The sequence below is a fragment of the Rousettus aegyptiacus genome, unplaced genomic scaffold (assembly GCF_014176215.1).
Source record: "Rousettus aegyptiacus isolate mRouAeg1 unplaced genomic scaffold, mRouAeg1.p scaffold_m13_p_17, whole genome shotgun sequence".
NCBI lineage: Eukaryota > Metazoa > Chordata > Mammalia > Chiroptera > Pteropodidae > Rousettus > Rousettus aegyptiacus.
This window is the reverse complement of record NW_023416292.1, coordinates 8,757,866-8,777,501: the sequence shown is the minus strand read 5'-3', so window position 1 is coordinate 8,777,501 and position 19,636 is coordinate 8,757,866. Positions and strand designations below refer to the sequence as shown.

Sequence of the window (19,636 nt, the reverse complement as noted above, 5' to 3'; positions counted from 1 at the left end):
AAATAGGTATAAGGTTTTTTGTTTCTTCTTGTGTTAGCTTCAGAAAGCTGTTTATTCAAGGAATTTTCTCAATTCCTCTAAGTTTTCAAATTTATTGGCATGATTATATACCTGAAAGCTATGAATTCCTAGGTAAGATTAAGGCACTAACTATTGCTACGAAATAAACTAATATTTTAGTTTACAAGGAGAGCAACTTCTAGCAAGACAAGGAGTTCCACAGACCTACTCCTCAGCAAAACTGATAAAAATTACTTTAAGACAACTTTTAAAGCCCCTAGAATTGGTCCTAAGGAAAACAGTAAATGAGGAAGCATCCCATGTGGATAAAAAAATGGGGTTCTATGCACAATAACTTCACAGGGTGATCTGATCATAAATTCTTAACTAGGCAGGTCATGGTAGGTAGTCACACCCCAGGCAGGTAACTTTTTAGTAAAAGGTTTACCTTTGCCTTAAGCAAGCCCTGTCCATTATTTCTGTGCATCTCCTTTAACACACCTTTGACATAACCACCCTCGAGAGAGCACATAATCTCTTGTTAACTATTCTGTAATCCAATCCTCACCTTGCTTTCTCGCATCTCCATGTCTTCTTTATGTCCCTTCCTTAATTTCAAATGCATAAAAGGGGCTGCAAAACACTGTTTTTCTCCACAGCCTTTGAGATCTTGCTCCCCTGTATATGTCATAAGTTTGGCTCAAGTAAACTTTTACAAAAATTCTAAATAGGTTTGAACATTTCTTACATCGACATGTCCATAAAAAGTATAGATCATAAATAAAATAACAAAATGAAAAATTTATCAGAAGAACTCAACAGTAGATGTGAACTGGCAGAACAAAGAATTAGGGAACTTTGAAGACAGAGTGATAGGATTATGAAATCTGAAGAACAGTGAGAGAAAAAAAGAGGAAGAAAAATGAACAGAGCTTCAGAAATCTGTGGGACACCAAAAAGTATACCAAATGTACATGATGGGAGTACCATAAGAGAGGAGAGCAAGGAGCAGAAAAAAGTATTTAAAGACATAACGACTGAAAACTTCCCAAATCTACTGAGTAACATTGACCAATATATCCAGGAAGCTCAACAAACTCCAAGAAGGAAAAATGCAAGGAGATCCAGACACATCATAATGAAAGTGCTGAAAGTCAAATTACGAGAAAATCTCAAAAGCAGCAAGAGGAAAATAACTAGTCACTTAAAAGAAAAGACTGACAGCTGACCTCTTAGCAAAGACAACAGAAGCCAGAAAACAAGAGAATAACATATGCAAATTGGTCAAAGAAAAAGAACTGTCAACCAAAAATACTATATCCAGCAAAGCTATCCTTCAAAAATGAATGCAAAATAAAGACATTCCCAGATAAACAAAACTGATAGACTTTATTGCCAGCTGGCCTGCATTACAAGAAACACGAAAGGAATTCCTTTAGGCTGAAAGTAACCACAGAAAGTAATTCAAATACACAAACACACACACACGTGCGCGCGCACACGTGCTCCAGTAAAGGTAATTATGTAATTATAAAAATATGAACACATATTTTTCTTTCTTAAGTGATTAAAAAATATTAAAGTAGGATATATATATATATAGGTAGTATTGGGTCATTGTCAATAATGGCACAAAGGAGGTAGGTGGGAACAAAATTGTACTGGGCTAAAGAAATAATTACTGATGGTAAAGTAAAAATTATAACAATGTATTACTGGATTTGTAACATTAACAAGTGTAATTGTGTAACAATATCATAAAAAAAGGGAAAGGAAATAAAAGGAATATAGGACTGTTTCTATATCTTACTAGAACTATCTCACTAGTACAAATCTGAGGTTAATATGTATATAAGCTCAAGAGCAACTACTAAAAATAAACTCAAAAAGCTGTAATGAAAAAAATCAAACTTAAACACTGCACTGGAAAATATTCACTTAATAGTAAAAAAGAAAAAAAAAAGGCAGTAAAAGGAATACAGAACAGAGACAGAAAACAAAAGTTAAATGGCATACATAAATTTGACTATATCAACAATTATGTTAAATATGAATGGATTAAACAATCCAACTGAAAGGCAGCGACCGTTAGACTGGATCAAAAAAGAAATTACTTAAGGGGGTGGCTCTCTAGTGCAGTGATCAGCACTTCCGCTTTACATGCAGCAGGTCCTGGGTTCGCACCCCAGGTGGAGCCATGGACCATACCCCGGGTGCACCAGGCCCCCCAGGGTGCACAAAGCCCTGGGTGCACACCGAGAGTGTGTAGGAGGAGACATCCCGCCTTCAGAGATCCAGTTAAGGGGAAATGGCACCACCCATAGGTCAGGGGTGGAAGTAGGGGGAGGGGGTCTTAAAAAGGGGGAAAAATGACTTAAGTATTAAGAATGAAAGTAAAAGGATGTAAAGTGATGTATCATGCTGATGACCATATATTAATATCAGATAAACAGATTTTAAGACAAAAAGTGTATTAAAGGTAGAAGGTCATTTTATAATGGTAAGAGAGTTGACTGATCAAGAAGATGTAACAATTATAAAGGTATGTACACTTACTAACACAGTCCAAAATACACAAAGCAAAAACTAGCAGAAATGAAGACAGAAATAGACGATTCAACAACAATGGTTGGGGACTTCAATATCTCACTTTCAATAATGGACAGAGCTAGGTAACAGAAGACTTAAACACTAGAAACCAACTAGACCTAACAGACTTCTATAGAATGCTACAGAATTTATATTTACTATAGAACACTCCACTCAACAGAATTTATATTCTTAAGTGCACATGGAACATTCTCCAGGACAGATCATATGCCATGTCATAAAACAAACATTGAAAAATTTAAAAACCTAGAAATAATATAAAGTATGTTCTCTGATCACAAGGGAATAAAATTACAAATCAATAATAGAAAAAAATTTGAAAAACTCACAAAACTGTGGACATTAAACAACACATTCCTAAATAACATGGATAAAAGAAACCAAAAGGAAAATCGGAAAATACTTTGAAACAAATGAAGACACAACACACCAAAACCTATGAATGTAACTAAGGCAGTATTTAGAGGGAAATTTATAGTAGTAAACGCCCATGTAAGAAAGAATTAAAGATCTTAAGTTAATAACCTATCCCTTGCAATTGCAAGTGACCAAGATAAGCCAAAATAATCTTGAAAAAGAAATACAAAGTGGGAAGACTCACTCTTCCACATTTCAAAATATACTACAAAGCAACAGTAATCAAGACAGTGTGGTGGTATTTATAAAATAACTATAAATAAATATAGAGGCCAGAAATAAAACCGTGTACCAACTGATTTTCAACAAGGGTACCAAGACCATTTAATGAGGTAAAGCAAAGTCTTTTCAACAAATGGTGCTGAGACAACTAGGTAGCCACATGCAAAAGAATGAATTTGAACTCTTACATCACATTCCATACAAAAATTAACTCAAAATGGGTCTAAGACCTAAATGTAAGGACTAACCTGTAAAATTCTTAGAAGAAAACGTAAATCTTCATAACCCTGGATTTGGGAAAGGATTCTTAGGTATTACACCAAAAGCATTTGCTACAAAAGATAATTTGGACTTTTTATCAAAATTAAAAACAGGTTAGCCTCAACGGACACCATTAAGAAAGTGAAAAGACAAAGGACTATGTCAAGAATATGTAAAATTCTTGCAACTCAATGATAAAGAAAACAAATAACTCAATTAAAAAATGGGCCATGGATCTGAAGAGCTACTTCTTCAAGGAAGATATACCACGTGTTCAATACATAAGTTAAAAGATGCTTGACATCATTAGTCATTAGAGAAATGCAAATCATAACCACAAAAAAAGATACCATTTCACAGCCGTTAGGATGACTGCCATCAAAAAGTCAGAATAAGTCTCAGCGAGGATGTAAAGAGATGAGAATCCTCATAAACTGGTGGATAAAATGTAAAATGAACAATGTGGCCACAGTGGAAAACAGTGTGGCAGTCCCTTAAGCAATTAAACAGAATTACAATATGACCTAGCAATTGCACTCCTAGGTACAGACAAGAGAAATGAGAACATATGTACACACAAAAACTTTTACACAAATGTTTATAGAAACATTATTTATAATACCCAAAGGTGGAAGAAAACCCAAATGTCCATCAACTGATGAACTGATGAAAAAAACATGGTGCCATACGATGGAGTATTATTTAACCATGAAAGGAATGAAGTACTGACACACGCTGCAACATGGATTAACCTTGAGAACGTTATGCTAAGAGAAAAGAAGCCAGTTACGAAAGACCATATAAAATGTCTAGAATAGGGAAATATTTGGAGACAGAAAGTAGATTAGTAGTGGCCTATGGCAGGGGATGGAAAGGAAGTGATGGTGGGTAACAGTTAAAGGGTGTGGTGTTTCCTTTTGAGATGATGAAAATGTTCTAAAATTGACTGTTGCGACAGTTGCACATTATGTGTGAATATACAGAATTGCTTACCTTAAGTTATCTGGTATCTGAAGGATATCTCAATAAAGCTGTTTAAAAAATTTAGTCTAGTCCTGGTCTCTAAACTACTTTCATATCAAATACCCAAGACATTACTGAGAGACAGTAAAAGTTTAAAAAACAATTGTAGTTTAAAGATCAAATACCACTAATCAATAACATATAAACTTCATTCAACCACATTGGTTGTATACCAATGTGTATACAACACATACTGAGAACACTTTTTTTTTTTGGTCTTTATCCTGCCTATACCAATTTAAACTACTAAATGTGATTGAGAAAAATTGTCAGGGAACATGTAAATGAAAACCCAAAAACTACCACATAAAATGAGAAAGAGATAATAATATTTTATCGATCCAGTTATGTAGAATTGAAGAGTTCACCAAATAAAAAAATAATTCTGTAGAGCAAGATACTTTCAAGTTTTCCCAGTATTATTAACTCAAATGCATCTTACCAGAAAAATCTATACTCATAGTCTATACTTATTTCTCTCAAGACTTCAAAAACCAAGTAAAACACTTAAATTTTAATGTATTCATTAGTAAAAAGCCTTTTCCTTTTTGCCTATTTTCATAAGTCAATGTAATAAACTAAACTTCATAAGGATAACAAAATTATTCATTATTAATAAGTTGTTCATTAGTCCTCTATTTTACACCTAAGAATAGTCTGAAGTACCAGGTGTCATAATTTGTAATATAAATAAGTTTTATAAGTATAATTTTCCTTAAAGGAAAAAGGTATTACATTCCCAATTACTGCTGCTCACATATTTGATACCTCAAGTAGGCTCTTATATAGGATTCACGCTACAAATTACAGAACAAGTACTGTATCATAGCAACCCAGTAATACCACTACGGTACACGCTGAGGATGCAAATCCAAGATTCTAATTTAAGAAACTGGCACAGAATATAGGACATGTAGCTTTTTTTGGCAATACCCCTCGAACATTAATAACTGAGTCTAAAATCAGCTTTTATTTGAAACTTTAGAGGATCAAACTATTATAAAGTAACAATGGAAACATTTATTAACAAATGATTCACAGCACTGTAACTAAATATGACTTAAAGTTCTATGATTTCATTAAAATTGAAAATAATGAGGAAAATTACAGACATCACATTTTATGAAGTTTAAAGACAGGCACCCTACACGTCTAATGCACAAATATATAGCTTTAAGAAAACCCCTAGAATACTAAAACTTTCAATTACTATTCACATGTGAATATATCCACAATTACTACATGATAGTAGGGTTAAAATATAGAGTTCAATTTTTATTTCAAATGAATTAACTGTCACATTTTGTATTCAAAACCACTTCTGATAAAGTGAAAAATAACAAGGAATGAAGATGAGCTAATAAGGCATGTTATATAAATTCCTTGGAATGTAGAACCTTGGATTTTAGAAAGTAGAATACTGAAAAACAAAGTCTCCTAGGAGAATGGAATATCTGTGTCATCTGCTTTATTCAATTTCAATATAAAACCTGCTATTCATTAAATGAAACTGGTTTTTAGAAGCATTTTTTTTTCTCACTTGGGACTTTTGAGGGAAAAGAAGTATTACACAGATCGTTATAGATGAAATGGAGGGCTATAGCTATTTTTGGTTTTGATGGCTATGATGAGGTCCCATCTTGCAGCTACCCCTACCTATAACTCCTAAGAAACACCTGCTACTGTGTTAAGGAAAAGGATTACCTACTTTAACAAGGTTTTTCAGGTCTCTAGAGCAGGGCCTAAGGTCTGCAAACACTCCACTTCCCTCTACCACTAGACCATAGATGAGATTCAAGGTCGTGGTGGTAAGCTGGGGAATCCAAGAAGCCTGAAATAAACAAAATATTGTACATATTTCCTGAGATGATGCATTCCTTTAATCAGATTTTCTGAGATCCATGTATAACTTCCCTAAAATGAAATACGAGTACTCCTAGAAATTATTTCCTTTCCTTTTAATATAAAGAATATTCATAATCAAGGTTTTAAATGAATTGATTCAGTATTTCCAGAAATACTTTATTCAGAAACAATTCTAAATTGATTTTCTTTTGGAAATACACTCTAACACTCTAGTAAAGTAAAAACAATGGGTTTACAAAACAGCATACGTTATATGATCCCACTGACGGGAAAATAGAAGATGATGCTCAAAATTTTAAGAGAAGTTTCCTCAGGTGGAAACTTTTATTTTCTATCGTTGTAATATTTTTTTTACTTGTTTTTAACAATGAGTCTATATAAGTTTTTATAAGAATAATTAAGCCATTATAAAAGGAATAGAGTGGTTAAGAATATGACATTTCTCACTGCATAGTCTTTAAATGAAGTTTATTTTAGAAAACCATGAAAACCAAGGCTCACTCATGACTCACTGCAAGTATTGTATCCTAAAATAGTAATTCCTATTCCACAGAAGCTCCTTTTCTATATCTTAAGAAAGAAAGAAAGAAAGAAAGAAAGAAAGAAAGAAAGAAAGAAAGAAAGAAAGAAAGAAAGAAAGAAAGAAAAGAAAGAGAAGAAAGGGAAGAAAGGGAAGAAAGGGAAGAAAGGGAAGAAAGGGAAGAAAGGGAGAAAGGAAGAAAGGAAGACAGGTCATACATGTGAAGAAGGGCCGAAGGGAAAAGGAAAGGAAGGGCCGCCGTGAATAATTACCTTCACTTCATACCTTCGCCTTACAAGAAGAAAGAAAGAAAGAAAGAAAGAAAGAAAGAAAGAAAGAAAGAGAAAGAAAAAAAGCAGTTCTCAAAATACGTTATGTGTAAGGTCATCCAGGTGGTCCAAATTAAAAACGGCATATCAAGATGTATAAAATACCAAAATCAGTGCCTGGGTATCCGGTAGCTGGTAAAAGCTGGGTTATTTTTACCTTTCCTCCATGAATGACTGAAACTTCTTATGAAGGAAATATGACTGAAAATTAAATGCACCTTAGCTTAAAAGCACTTCGTTGTTACATTTGCTACTTTATTTCCACTTTGGATTTAAATTTAAACTGATTCATTCACTAGAAGCACAAATATATGTTAAAAACTAAAAACTACTTTAAAGAGATGTCATATTGTCTAATTTCAGTTTTTCTGGAGGTTTTAGCAGGAGAATAAAATCAGTAAAGTGACACATGCATTAGCCTGACTTTTATATCCAAGTCTTAGTTATCTTGCCCCAATTTATTTTCATTCCTTGAATAGTGATCAGAAAGACAGTGCTTATACTAACATGACCACAGTTAAGATTTTTTTCAAAAACTGTGTAAGTAGCTTGTGTAGAGAGGGACTGAAATATACCCATCCAAGAGGCAAAAATAAGTAATCAGTTCTTGATATTCCATAATTCCTCAAAACCACTAATTCCAGATTATAAACTGAGTAGCTACTCCAAATTATAAATCTAGCTCTGACACAAATTTGCCAAATGATTAAAAGCTCACTTCATCTTGTTTCTTGGTACTCAATTCAGAAAACAAATGTTCTCCAATAAATTTGCATTAATTAAAAAGGGGAAGAACAGTACTAAAAGAGACCCCAAAGAAGATCAATGAAGCATTTTTATATCAGAAGAATTTAAAAAATAAAGATTCCCTGCTTTAAAGGTTCTTAGAAAAACCTATGTTCAATACCAGCCTACCTGCCCAGGACCTAAAAGAAATCAGTATCTTGGTAGGCTTTCAATTACAAATGTTTCTCCTTTGTAATATTAGAAAAAAAAAATGCTAATTTTGCTTTAGTGCAGGCAATACACATCTGCAGTTTAATATTAAAGAGGAAGAATCAATAATCAATTGGGAAGATACTGAGCAATGAATTACCTTTACAAAAATATGACCTGTTTTGGTTTTCATCAACAAAATACTAAATTTGGGGCTATATGTAAACATTACTCAGTTATAAATGATTATAAAATTGCGAATGACACAAAATGGTAGGTTTTTAAAAATCAATTTAATAGCTCTTGCTTCATTATTTCATTCAATATACATTACAACCAAGCACTGATTACCTAAATGCTGCAAAGATATGGATTTCAAGTTTTTTCTGCCTTGACTTAAAGGCAGAAAACAGCTAATTAAGTAACTTTAACCTTACTCATGCATTTGTCCCAACATTTTGTGACCCCTCTCCCACATTTATCTGGTGTACACAAACATTCCACTGACTGAGAATACATAATCCCAATTAGACCAGAAGACCAAGCGACCATCAGCCCAAACTATGGACATTTTCTAATAAACAAACTTGAAAATCTTGTAATTAATGTTTAGAAGTAACACATCCAAAAATCGATTTGATATTTATACCTAGGTTTCCAAAATACAACTGAATTTTCCCTCTGTATCTGGTTCCTTCTCTAATTTTTTCCTTCTCAGAGGTGGCAGACCTATCTACCCAGTGATCCAAGTTAAAACACCTGGGAATTGTCCTTGATTACTACCTTTCTCCATTTCCCCACAAACAATTCATTAATAACTCCTATCTAAGATATATCTCAAATACATCTCCTCTCCACCTCTACTACTACCACCCTAGGCTAAGCCACATCACGTCCCACCTAGTCTATTAAAATAACCTAACTAGTCCCCCTCCTAAAAATCTTGTTCTGTCACAATCTATTCTCCACACAGCAGCTAGAGTGATATATTTATTGTCAAATTTCCTGAAAGAGATGTCCATACTTGCTGACTTGGCTTTCACAACTTCCATTCACTCCACACCATACAGAAATTTCAAGTCTATCAATCCTCTAAAACACCTCTCAAGTCACCAAGGTTGCCTGAAGACTACCAAACCCATGGAAACGTCTCAGTTCGTATTTGACTTGTCAACAGCTCCTTTGCTGTAACCAGCTCCCCGCAGCACCCCATTTTAAAAGATTCTCTTCCCGTGACTGCCCCATCTCTCCTGTCTTCCTCTGCCACCAACTCAATCTGTCTCTTGCCTCATGGTTACTCCTTTTCCTTTGATCATGAACTAAATGATAGTATTCCTGGCCCTCTTCTCATTACATACATTTTTAGTGGGCAGTTGCTTCTAATGACACCTTTAATCTAAAGACTCCCAAATTATCCCTAGCACAGGTCCTTCTACTTAGTTCCAGACACAAGTATCTAATCTTACTAGACAGCTTCACTTCAGTTTCCCACAGGCACTTCAACATGTCCAACAAAGAACCATTAATTTTCTCCCAAATCTGATCTTCCTCTCTTTCTCCCTTTCAGTAAAATTGCTATTGTACCTCTTGCTGCCCAAGTTACATATGAATGTTATCACCATTGATTCTTCCTTCTCACCAAGTCCTGTCTGTGATACCAGCCCATCCCCATATAGACAAGGCCACGTTCTCCTCTCGCCTGGATTCCTGTGCCAGCATCCTAACTAGTGTTCCTCACTCCCACCTCTACATATGCTCTTCACACTAACGTCAGGAATAAATGCAGTGCGTGGCATCGAGTTTATGACCTAGCTCCTAATTCTTGCTCCAGTCTCTTCTCTAGCCAGTTCCCTATTATAATATTCTCTAGCAAAGCCACAGAGACTGCTGGCAGTTCCCAAAATATGCTGTTCACGTACCTCTGGGATGGCACATACTGTCCTGTAGTGGACTTCCTAGACAGAATCTGTCTTGGCCTAACACCTCTGGCCTTTTATGTTCCAGTTTACCTGTCACTTTCTCCAGGATGCTTTCTCTGATCTCAACACACTAAAGCTGGGTTGGTCCCTCACACGCTCCCTAGCCTCTTACTGCTTACTCTTATGACAACATTTATCACATTAAACTGCCTGCTTACATGTCTATATTCCCCACCAAGCTAGAAACTCCTAAAGACATTTAATTTCAAAAGAAAAAGCATTCATCATTTTGCTCCCTTTACTAAGTTTACCATGGTTCACCTAAATTTTATGCACTATGGACATAAAAGATAAGTAAATATTTCTGTACTAGATTTTGAAAGCAAAGAATCTAGTTTCACAAAAGGCAAACAAAATCTTTTTCCTCTGGCCAATTAAAAGAATGGTAGTGCAAGGTTTTTTTAAAAACCAGATACATATTCCTATAGAAGTTATAGATTTTACTTATGACTTCAACAGATGTTTATCTTCAGGAAAGTCTGAAAAATTATGTTAAAAAACATCCAGTTTACAACCAAAACTGTCTCATCTTTTTCACTTCATCAATTTAGAGGCACGGGATTAACAATGAGTTCAAATAATCATCAACTTTTGGTAATAGCTAAAATTCTAGAATAACCTTTACCAATTAGTGTGAAACAAAGGCAAAACCAGTTAAACAGAAAATGTATAATTCTGAAACTGTATTTAAGAGTTGGTATTCCTGAATTACAAATTCTAAGTCCAGTCATTAAAAAAATTCTTGTTTCAGACATTTAACATCTTTTTAGCTATTGTCCATGCAGTTTGTTCATTAAGCAAAATCTGAAAGCATGAAAGAGCTTAAAAACCCCAGTCTTTCCTCCCTACCTTAAAGAAAGCTTCATCGATGAAATGTCAAGATAGTTATTTATTTAGAATGAGAGTGAAACTGATTACTAATGGAGGCTAATCGAGAGTGATTTCAGTGGTCCCATTCAGCACTGGAAGGCTCAACTAACTATAACATCACAGTAAGGTTATAATAGGTGCAGTTAGCATCACGATTCCAGTAGGAGGAGTGTGTTCCCAAGAAATCCTTTGCCTTCAGGATGGAAATTAGAAATAAGTTCTCACGCAAGCCTATCATATTCAGCAAACCACCTCCAACTTCCCCCTTCCAAAATCATTAGGTTTCTTTAGGAAATCTAAATTAAAATTGTAGGATTTCTAAAATTCATCATTACTCCAAATGTTCAGATAAACAAATTCCTTCAGGGAAGAGTTCAAAAAGATACACATAAAAAGTAGGTTTGAAACTGCTTATTAGCCAATATCTTGCTCAGACAAGTAGAGTTTATTTTGTATAAACTTGGCCTGTCAAGTAAAACTCTTTCAGCAAAACATTTAGGTTCCTTGTTACATAATAATATACTAAACGAATATATTTAAAATCTGCTCCTTTCATCTCCTTCAAGGACATCCTTATAAAGATTGTGCCTCAAATTTAGAAATTAGTACAAACTACTTATGTCAGTTTATTCAATGTTTATCTACACATGTACACATCTGGAAGTCGATCTAGCACTATTATTTTCCACACAAACCTTACACACCTTTCCTATCAAGAACTCTATCAGTGTTACATGTCACTTACACCAGTCGTTTGCAAGCACAAAATACAAGAGCAAACAATTCTTTGTTTTAAATCTCTTCACTATCGTAGTATTAAAAATGCAGAATTTATTTACATTAAAATCTTGAACCAGATTAAGGCAGAAATATATTAAAACAGAAGAGAACCAATCTGCAGTTAGCATCAAACATCACTGAAAGAAGTACAATCAATAACTGAGCAAGGGCAGGGGGTAGTCTAGAGAAGAGGACCAGAACACAACCAATGGGTAATTTCTTCATTAAAAAAAGTGATTCTATCTACATGAACACAACTTATTATGCACAGAATACAGTGTTTGGTACCATAATGGGCTGTGAAAACAGATGACTTCTGCTTTCATTTTACCATTTTAATCTGGAGAGAACATATCACTATTTAACAACTGAACAAATACAAGTATTATTTAAATTGGTTAGCAGAAAGGCCAAAGACAAAATAGGGCTATGTAATATAAGTGGCTCCAGGTCCTTGCTGCCATAACTTCGATAAAAAGCTGTGGTCAAGATTAAGATGATAGTGAAAATATTCTGGAGAAAAACATTTCTTGTAATAAATAAATATAAGGCATGATCAAAAATACAGTTAAGTTCAAGAATAGTTCATTTAATACTTAATAGTCAACATAAACAGTTGTAATATTAGTTCTAAATCTTCGAGAAGCAGAACAATGCTTTGAGCATATAGCAAATATCGGTTTTATACTTCAAAGTGGTTGGAATCATCACGTTACCCTGAATGGGATTAAAACTAGGCAAACTTCTATCCTATGTTCTCACTTTTACTTCAGAGTTCAGCAACAGCTCCAAAAATCAAAAAGACCACCTCGTATCAAATGATAATAACTGAGTTTTATGATAACTACAGCAAAATCCAATAGATAGAATCATCCCATCATAACTAAACCTCCACAATCTTGGATAGCACTATTCCCTTCAAGAAAGCAACTAATTAGCCACAGGGGGCAGCAAAGTTAACAGAGTTAGAAGTAAATAGTGGGAGGTGAACTGAGGGCAGGAAATGTTAATAGGCTGGGTAATGAGCCATGAGTATTAGAGAGAAAAGGATAAAGTTTCAATTAATGAATTAAATCAATAGACAGATAATGCTAAACTAGTGATTCTCAACGCTAGTTGCAGAATGGAATCACTCCATGAGCTTTTAAAAATACAAATGCCTGGATCCTACCTTAGATCAATTAATTTAGACTCTCTAGAAAGTGGGAGCCAGGCATTTGGTATTTTTTATAAGGCTCTCCAAGTGTACAGTCAGAGTTGAAAACCAGCGTGCTAAACCCATAAAAATAAAAGAAAGCTAGTCTCTATCCCTGGCTTTTTACAATTTAAAAAGTTTAAAAAATAAAGCACAAAAATCTACTTTCCAAATGCATTCTTTTTGTTGATAAACCTGTCTTTGTCATCCAAAGAGGGACAATAACTCATTATGGACTAATTCGTCTTTGATTTTATCAAGGGAAAATGTTATTCTTACAAGTAAAAAATTACTTAAGTTCAAAAGGGTGTTAAACAACTAGCCCGAAGCAGCTGTGAATCATCAATGATGCAGGCAGACAACTCAAGTCCACTATTTACAGGTGGGGCTCTATCTCAATGATCACACTATTTCATTGAACACATTTTATTGGACTATCACTTTATTCAATTAGACACTTCCTATGACATCCAAAATTCGATCAAAGGTTAGAGGAAATCATAAAATTGGCGGGGGGGGGGGGGGGCTAAATAGTAATTCTGAAGATGCTAAATTGAAAAAAATAGAAAATTTTTTTCCTCCAAGTGAGGGCTAGCAATGGACCCTATAATTTATCAATTTATCTAAGAAGCATATCTTGAAAAAGTTTTAATATTGAAAAATAACTCCTCCAGAAGAAATAACATTACTTCCAGAAAATAGTCCTAAAATGACTAACATTTTTCTTAACACATTCAGAAAAGAGAATTTCAACTCTCCTTCCCCGCCACCTCAATTACAAAAGAGGATTTGAGGTTTAGGTGGAATAACATTAACACTGAGAAGATCTATAAACCTTAAAAGTTGAGGAGTGTTTCCCGCACCTGACAAAAAAGTTAAGAGTTATGAAACCAGATCAAGTCAGTGTTCTTGTTCCAGTTACCCTAAAAGACCACATACCTCACGATAAAAAAAAAATTTTTTTCCCCTTAAACTAAGCAAAGCTCTTCAAATCAACACCGTTCCTGGCCTCCGTATTTCCAGTGGGACCCAGTTTCCAAAATACCAACAAAGAATCTGAGTGATACTTGGGAAGTTCTCCAACTCATTTGAAGGGGGCTTCAATCCTAAAACCAGTTTCATTGTTCTGTTATTTACTGGCTGTCTCCTTTGAAAAATGCAATTTCTACACAATTCTATATAATTCCACAGGTTAATTCAATGTCTTTGCTTGGTAAGAACTTCTAACTACAGCTTTTACTATATGAAAGAGTATAACTATCTTATTTCCACTTCCACACTTAAATTGAAAAATGTTACAGCTTCACATCACTTCACACAAATCATATCTGAAAACATTATAAATGAAATCATACTTTAAGAACACTAGGAAAGTTTCCTATTTATATGAATCCTTCATTTAAAAAAATATTTTTAATCTGGATTTTCAAACATCAAAGAGAATGGAAGCTAACATTCTCTGACTGCCTATTTTTTGGCACTTTAATTACATTACTTCACTTAATCTCCACAATCCTAGGGAGATAAAAGGTATTATCCCCATTTTCCAGATAAGACAACTCAGAAAAATTAAAAATTTGCCTTTGACCTAGGATTGACCCCAATGATCCAACTCTACCATACCACAGAGCAAATTTTCATAAAGTAGGTTAACAGCAAAAATACTGAAATCTTTTGACCTGCATAGCAGCATCAGCTGTGTAACACCATTCAGACAAATAATCCCAGGCCTGAAACTAAACGGTGTAAGCATCAACTTTCTCATCCATAAAATGGGAATAATATCAGTCTTGCAGTTACTGGGATGACCCAATGAATTATGTTTGTAAAAATACACTGAGCTGTGGACTATCACACAATAGTAGGTGTGAAACAGTGGTGTGAAAAAGCAAGGGATAGCATGGTTTAGGAATTACACACCTTCACCTTTGGACTGTTTCACTTGTTATGAGCAACACTGTTTTTATAATAAAAAATAAAGTGTAAAATAATTTGTAAATGCTACATATTATATAAATGTAAGGCATCTACTACTTTACCAAATCAATCCTTCAGACTTAAAATAGGTTAAACAGACTTAAAACACTGCCTACTGTGAATAAGATTTTTTTTTAAATTAAAAGTTTCCTAACTGTTGGTTATCAGAAGTTTAAGGTAGAAAAATTAAGTCCTATACTAATATAAATTTAAATACAGAAAAGGTGATTGATAAGATGCTCCTACTTTTGTTTTCTAGAACCTTGTTTTCAGAGGCACTTAGAAAATTAACATAACAAGTAACTTTTGGGAAAGAGATTTTTGTAATTTTTTTAAACTTAACTTTTTAAATTGTAAAAAGCTGTGGATAGAGACTAACTTACTTTTATTTTTACGAGTTTAGCACGCTGGTTCTCAACCCTGGCTGTACACTTGGAGAGTTTTATAAAAATATCAAATGCCTGGCTCCCACTCTCAAGAGAGTCTAAATTAATTGGTCTAAGGAAGGATCCAGGCATTTGTATTATTAAAACACTAAAAAGTATTTTGAAAAAAAAATTAAGCTATACAATTATGATATTAATTTTCAGGACCCACATAACAGTTTCTCATTTTTAAAAACTTCTATTAACAAAGCTTATTTATTAAATACTTTCTATAACAGAATGTACTCTGGACATTTTTACCATTAAAATCCTGCAACCCACTTACTGAAAGGTTTTGCACAAATAAACTTCTTATGGATGAAAAACTTGGATTCTTTTGTTAATCCTTATCCATAGTATGCTTTGAGAAAAACTGCGGGCATCTTTCCAGTTTAGATCCATGTGGACAAAGTGTAACATAAGCAGATTGGTATAAACACTTGAAAGATCTTGGATGTCCACAGATATCTGAATCACTCCACAGTAAGATTGTATTTCGGAGCAGGATGAAAAATTCTCTTTCATACACATACTAAAGGACTTTCCACTGGTTTTTGTTAAGGCCACAAATGGAAAAAACTACTACTGACAGAAAAAGCACACAACACTGTGGTATCAAGTACACTGCCAAAGTACCAAGTGAAGGAACTGAATTTTTTTTTTTTTTTTTAAATCACTTTTCAAGCATTTTGGCATCTGGAGTAATAGTTTTTCCTATTAGTGGGCAATGCACATAAAGATCATTTTCCTCAATTAAATTTGCATAAATTTATCTTCAATACATATATAATTCCTTGTACAAATATAATTCCTTATAAAATTCCTTATAAATCATATTTTTCATGCAAGATACATAGAACTAATTTAAAGTTCTACTTTTTTTTCTCTACTAGTGTCTAAAACACTAAATAAAACATTCAATGGTACCTTCAACTTGTTGAGTTATATACCACATAACTTAGATGATTATTGACTGCAAATTTTTGCCAGGCTTTTAATAACAAAATGCATTAAAGCTGCATCTCCTGGCTTGAACCAACCATGTTTAATAGTCAATTATTTGTATTAAAAGTAAATATTCATAAGGACAATACTAAGGAACCACAATACCCACTGAAAAGCAAATTAAATAAATGAAAAATAGCACCAAACCTTCAAACCATAAATATTTAATGAAATATTTAATGAAATTTAATGAAAAAATATAAAAAATATAAAAATAACTATGATGTTGTAATTATGTTTAAAATTTTAAATCCATGAATAGCAAGTTAATGTCCTAACAGGTAAGATGATACTTTTATAGCTATGACATCACTCAAGAATTAAAGTCTTGGCAATGCCTACCTCTGTGGTTTACCATTGATTACAATACATACATTTTAACACTTTTTATATGCTACAAAGCAAATGATAAATGCAATAACCCTGGCTACCCATATCTTAACTAAAACCTTTAAAAAGCTAGTTTGATTCTGGCTGTGGGATGTTCTTGATTTAGAAGCACCCCAAGAAGCAGAGCCATGTAGGGTCTGAATGGGGTTCCAGAGCTATTGTAAATCAACTGTGATTTGATCTGGGGTTTTCTTTAGACTCCCAGCCAAACTAAGGCTGGATTCATAGGCCCAAAGACAAATCAGAAACAGACTGGCCTTGAAGAGGATGAAATGGATAGAAAACTCTGCACATTTATCTATTATACTATAAACCTTTAATTTCCTGGCCTTGCAAAACAGATAATCATCTCTATCAGGTTTCTGTGGTCGAAAAATTGTTTTAAATGTCTAGAAGCATTATCATCTTGTTCCATGATGATTTCGATCTCATGAAAAACAGACATTAAAATTAAAAGGTAGTAATTCACAAAGAATTACCTAGAACACCAGGAAACAATTTTTTTTTTTAATCCTTTAAACTTAGTGAGAAAAGTGAGCCAAAAGGTGTCCCAAGTTCTTCTGCGAGGCATTAGGCACAGATACCAATTTCAAGTACTATACAAACCTACAAAGTCCCCGGAATCGCTGCTTGGCGAACTAAGTTCTCATTCCATTGCAAACTAACACTACCGACTCCTCTATACGTCTCCAAATTTACCTTGTGTATCTTCTCAAACCACGTATTTTAAGTCTTTCCAATCTCTGGACCAAAGAATAACACTTAAACCTAACGGCCCAGTTAGTACGGCACTACACTGATCAGGTTCTTAGGGGTTTTCTTTATAAATAAATCTAAAGGCCAATAACCACTGTTTTGCATTGGGATTGTATGACTCTTAAGAACAATGGGAGGGAGCTGAGAAGGTGGGTGCGGATACTTATAACTGGAAAAGTAAAGAACTAGCTAAGAGTGCTGGAAAAGAGCGGGTAGGTCTCAGGAAAGTGAAGGTGGGAAGGGAAGACAGGTTAAAGCAATATGGAAAAGACAAGCCTGGGGGAAGAGGGAAGAACTATTTCGCAGGACGCACGAAGAACGTTCCAATCGCACGGGCAGGTGAGCGAGCGCGCAGGTGGGTAAGGTTGTCCTCCACTCAGATGGGAAAAGTGAAAGGGAATCAGGGGAAGAAGAAAAGCAGCAAGACTCTTAATTTCAAACCTGTTGGAATCAAAGGGGGAGGAGGCGCCAAGGCACCTTGAAGAACGCGACTCGCACTACGAGCCCCAGCTAGGCAAAAAAGAGCCCCAAGAGGAAATGGCTCTGCGGGCGCGTGGTGAGCCCCTGCGCTCGCTGCCCCGGCTGCGCCCTCGGAGGTTACCTTTGAGCTGGGGCAAGGGGTGCAGCTCCGCCTGGCTGCCCTGGCTGCGGAACTGCGACGAGCCCTGGGAGCGCTTCTGCCTCTGCGCCTTGCGCACCGATTTCCGGGTGAAGCCGTCCACTTTCTCCGAGGCCGAGATGGCGGCGCTGGCAGCCCCCGGCGGCGACGACGACGACATCTCCGCGGCCCTGGTGCTTGGCAGCTCCCGCTGCTGCTTGCACAAAACGGGCAGCGGCAGGAGGAGGAGGCGGGGGAGAGGCGCCGAGCGCTCGCGCCCCTCCGCCCCGTCCCCCGGGCCACACCACCCTCCTGCTCCCGGGCACCGCCGACCTTCTCGCCGCCCGCCAACGCCTCACGGCAGCATCTCAGTGCCGGAGGTTCCTGGTCCCCGCTGCGCGGCGGGCTCCCGGAGGCAAGGGCGGGGGCGGAGGGGGGTGAAGAAGTTGTTGACTCCGGGCGCCGAGGGCGGGTGGAAGGGAGCCTGAAGTTTAGACAACTGGGGCGAAGGCGCAGGGGTGCGGACGCCGAGCGCGCCTCTCGTCCCTTCAGCCCGGGTCGCCAGCCGGCCGGCCGGCACCTCACTGGCCGCTGCCAGCGCAGCCCTCGCTGCTTGGAGTCTCCTCCCGAGATAGAGCCATCGCGGGTCCCCTTCGAGCCGCCGCCACCGCCGCGGTGCTCGCTCTTCTGTCAGCGCCGGCCCCTCATCTCTCGGGGCGGTGACCCGCCGCCCCGCTCTGGGCGCGCACACACGCGCCCCTTACTGCGTGGAGGGGTCCGAGCCCCCTCCCCCACGCGCCCTTCCGCCGTCCACGGAGAACCCCCGTGAGCGTCCGCTACAACTTGAGAAGGTGGTGGGCACGCGCAAGACGGGAATGTGTGTGCGTGCGCGCGCCGGGGCGTGCGGCCCGGGGGCGGGGCCTCGCGGGGGGTGGGGAGGGAGAAGATTGACAACTTCCGCGGGGTCCCGCCAGCCTCTCGGAGGCTCGGGAGGGAGCCGGGGGTGGGAAGGCATGCCAGCGCCCTCAGCCAATCGCATGGCTAAGCGGCTGGAACGCCGCGAGGCATGGTCTCCTAGACGGTGTTTGAAACTGGGAGGTAAGGCAGGAAAGTGGGGCGTGGTTGTGTGACGGACTTCGGTCACAACCAATCGTAAGCGAATACGGCGAGCTCAGCGCCGCTGGCGTCACAACAGTGCAATCAATTTTCTTGGAATGGAGGGGAAGTGCCCCTCCACCAGAGAGCACATTTGCACGCCTGCGCAACAACTCCAAGCAATAATTGCTTTCCTGACAGCCTTTAAAGAAGACAGGGAAACTAGAGGGGATAGTTTAGGGGACAAAATAGAATGCCCCTTCCCTTCTCTCTTCTCTTTGCTGGCCAATGAGGAACTGAAGCGACTTGTGGGGCGCTTGAGGGCTGGGGCGGGAAAGAGTGCCAGGTGTTACGTCACTGAAAAGAGGCAGAGCAAATGTAG

General features: G+C 36.9%; 1 protein-coding gene across 2 annotated transcripts in view; it reads right to left on the bottom strand.

The window, feature by feature from the left end:
* The window catches only part of PPP2R5A (protein phosphatase 2 regulatory subunit B'alpha), a 63,006-nt gene extending 43,965 nt beyond the window's left edge, over positions 1 to 19,041 (bottom strand). Inside the window, exon 1 of one of the 2 annotated variants that reach the window (XR_001599601.2) lies at positions 18,163 to 18,339. Coding sequence is in view for 1 of the 2 variants with exons in the window: in XM_016166461.2 (XP_016021947.1) it covers positions 18,163 to 18,340 (178 nt within the window). In the remaining variant the exon portion in view is untranslated. Of the gene's footprint in view, positions 1 to 18,162 lie in introns of both variants that reach the window. The other variant, XM_016166461.2, reaches the window with a different exon arrangement.
* Between the last annotated feature and the right edge of the window lie 595 nt (positions 19,042 to 19,636).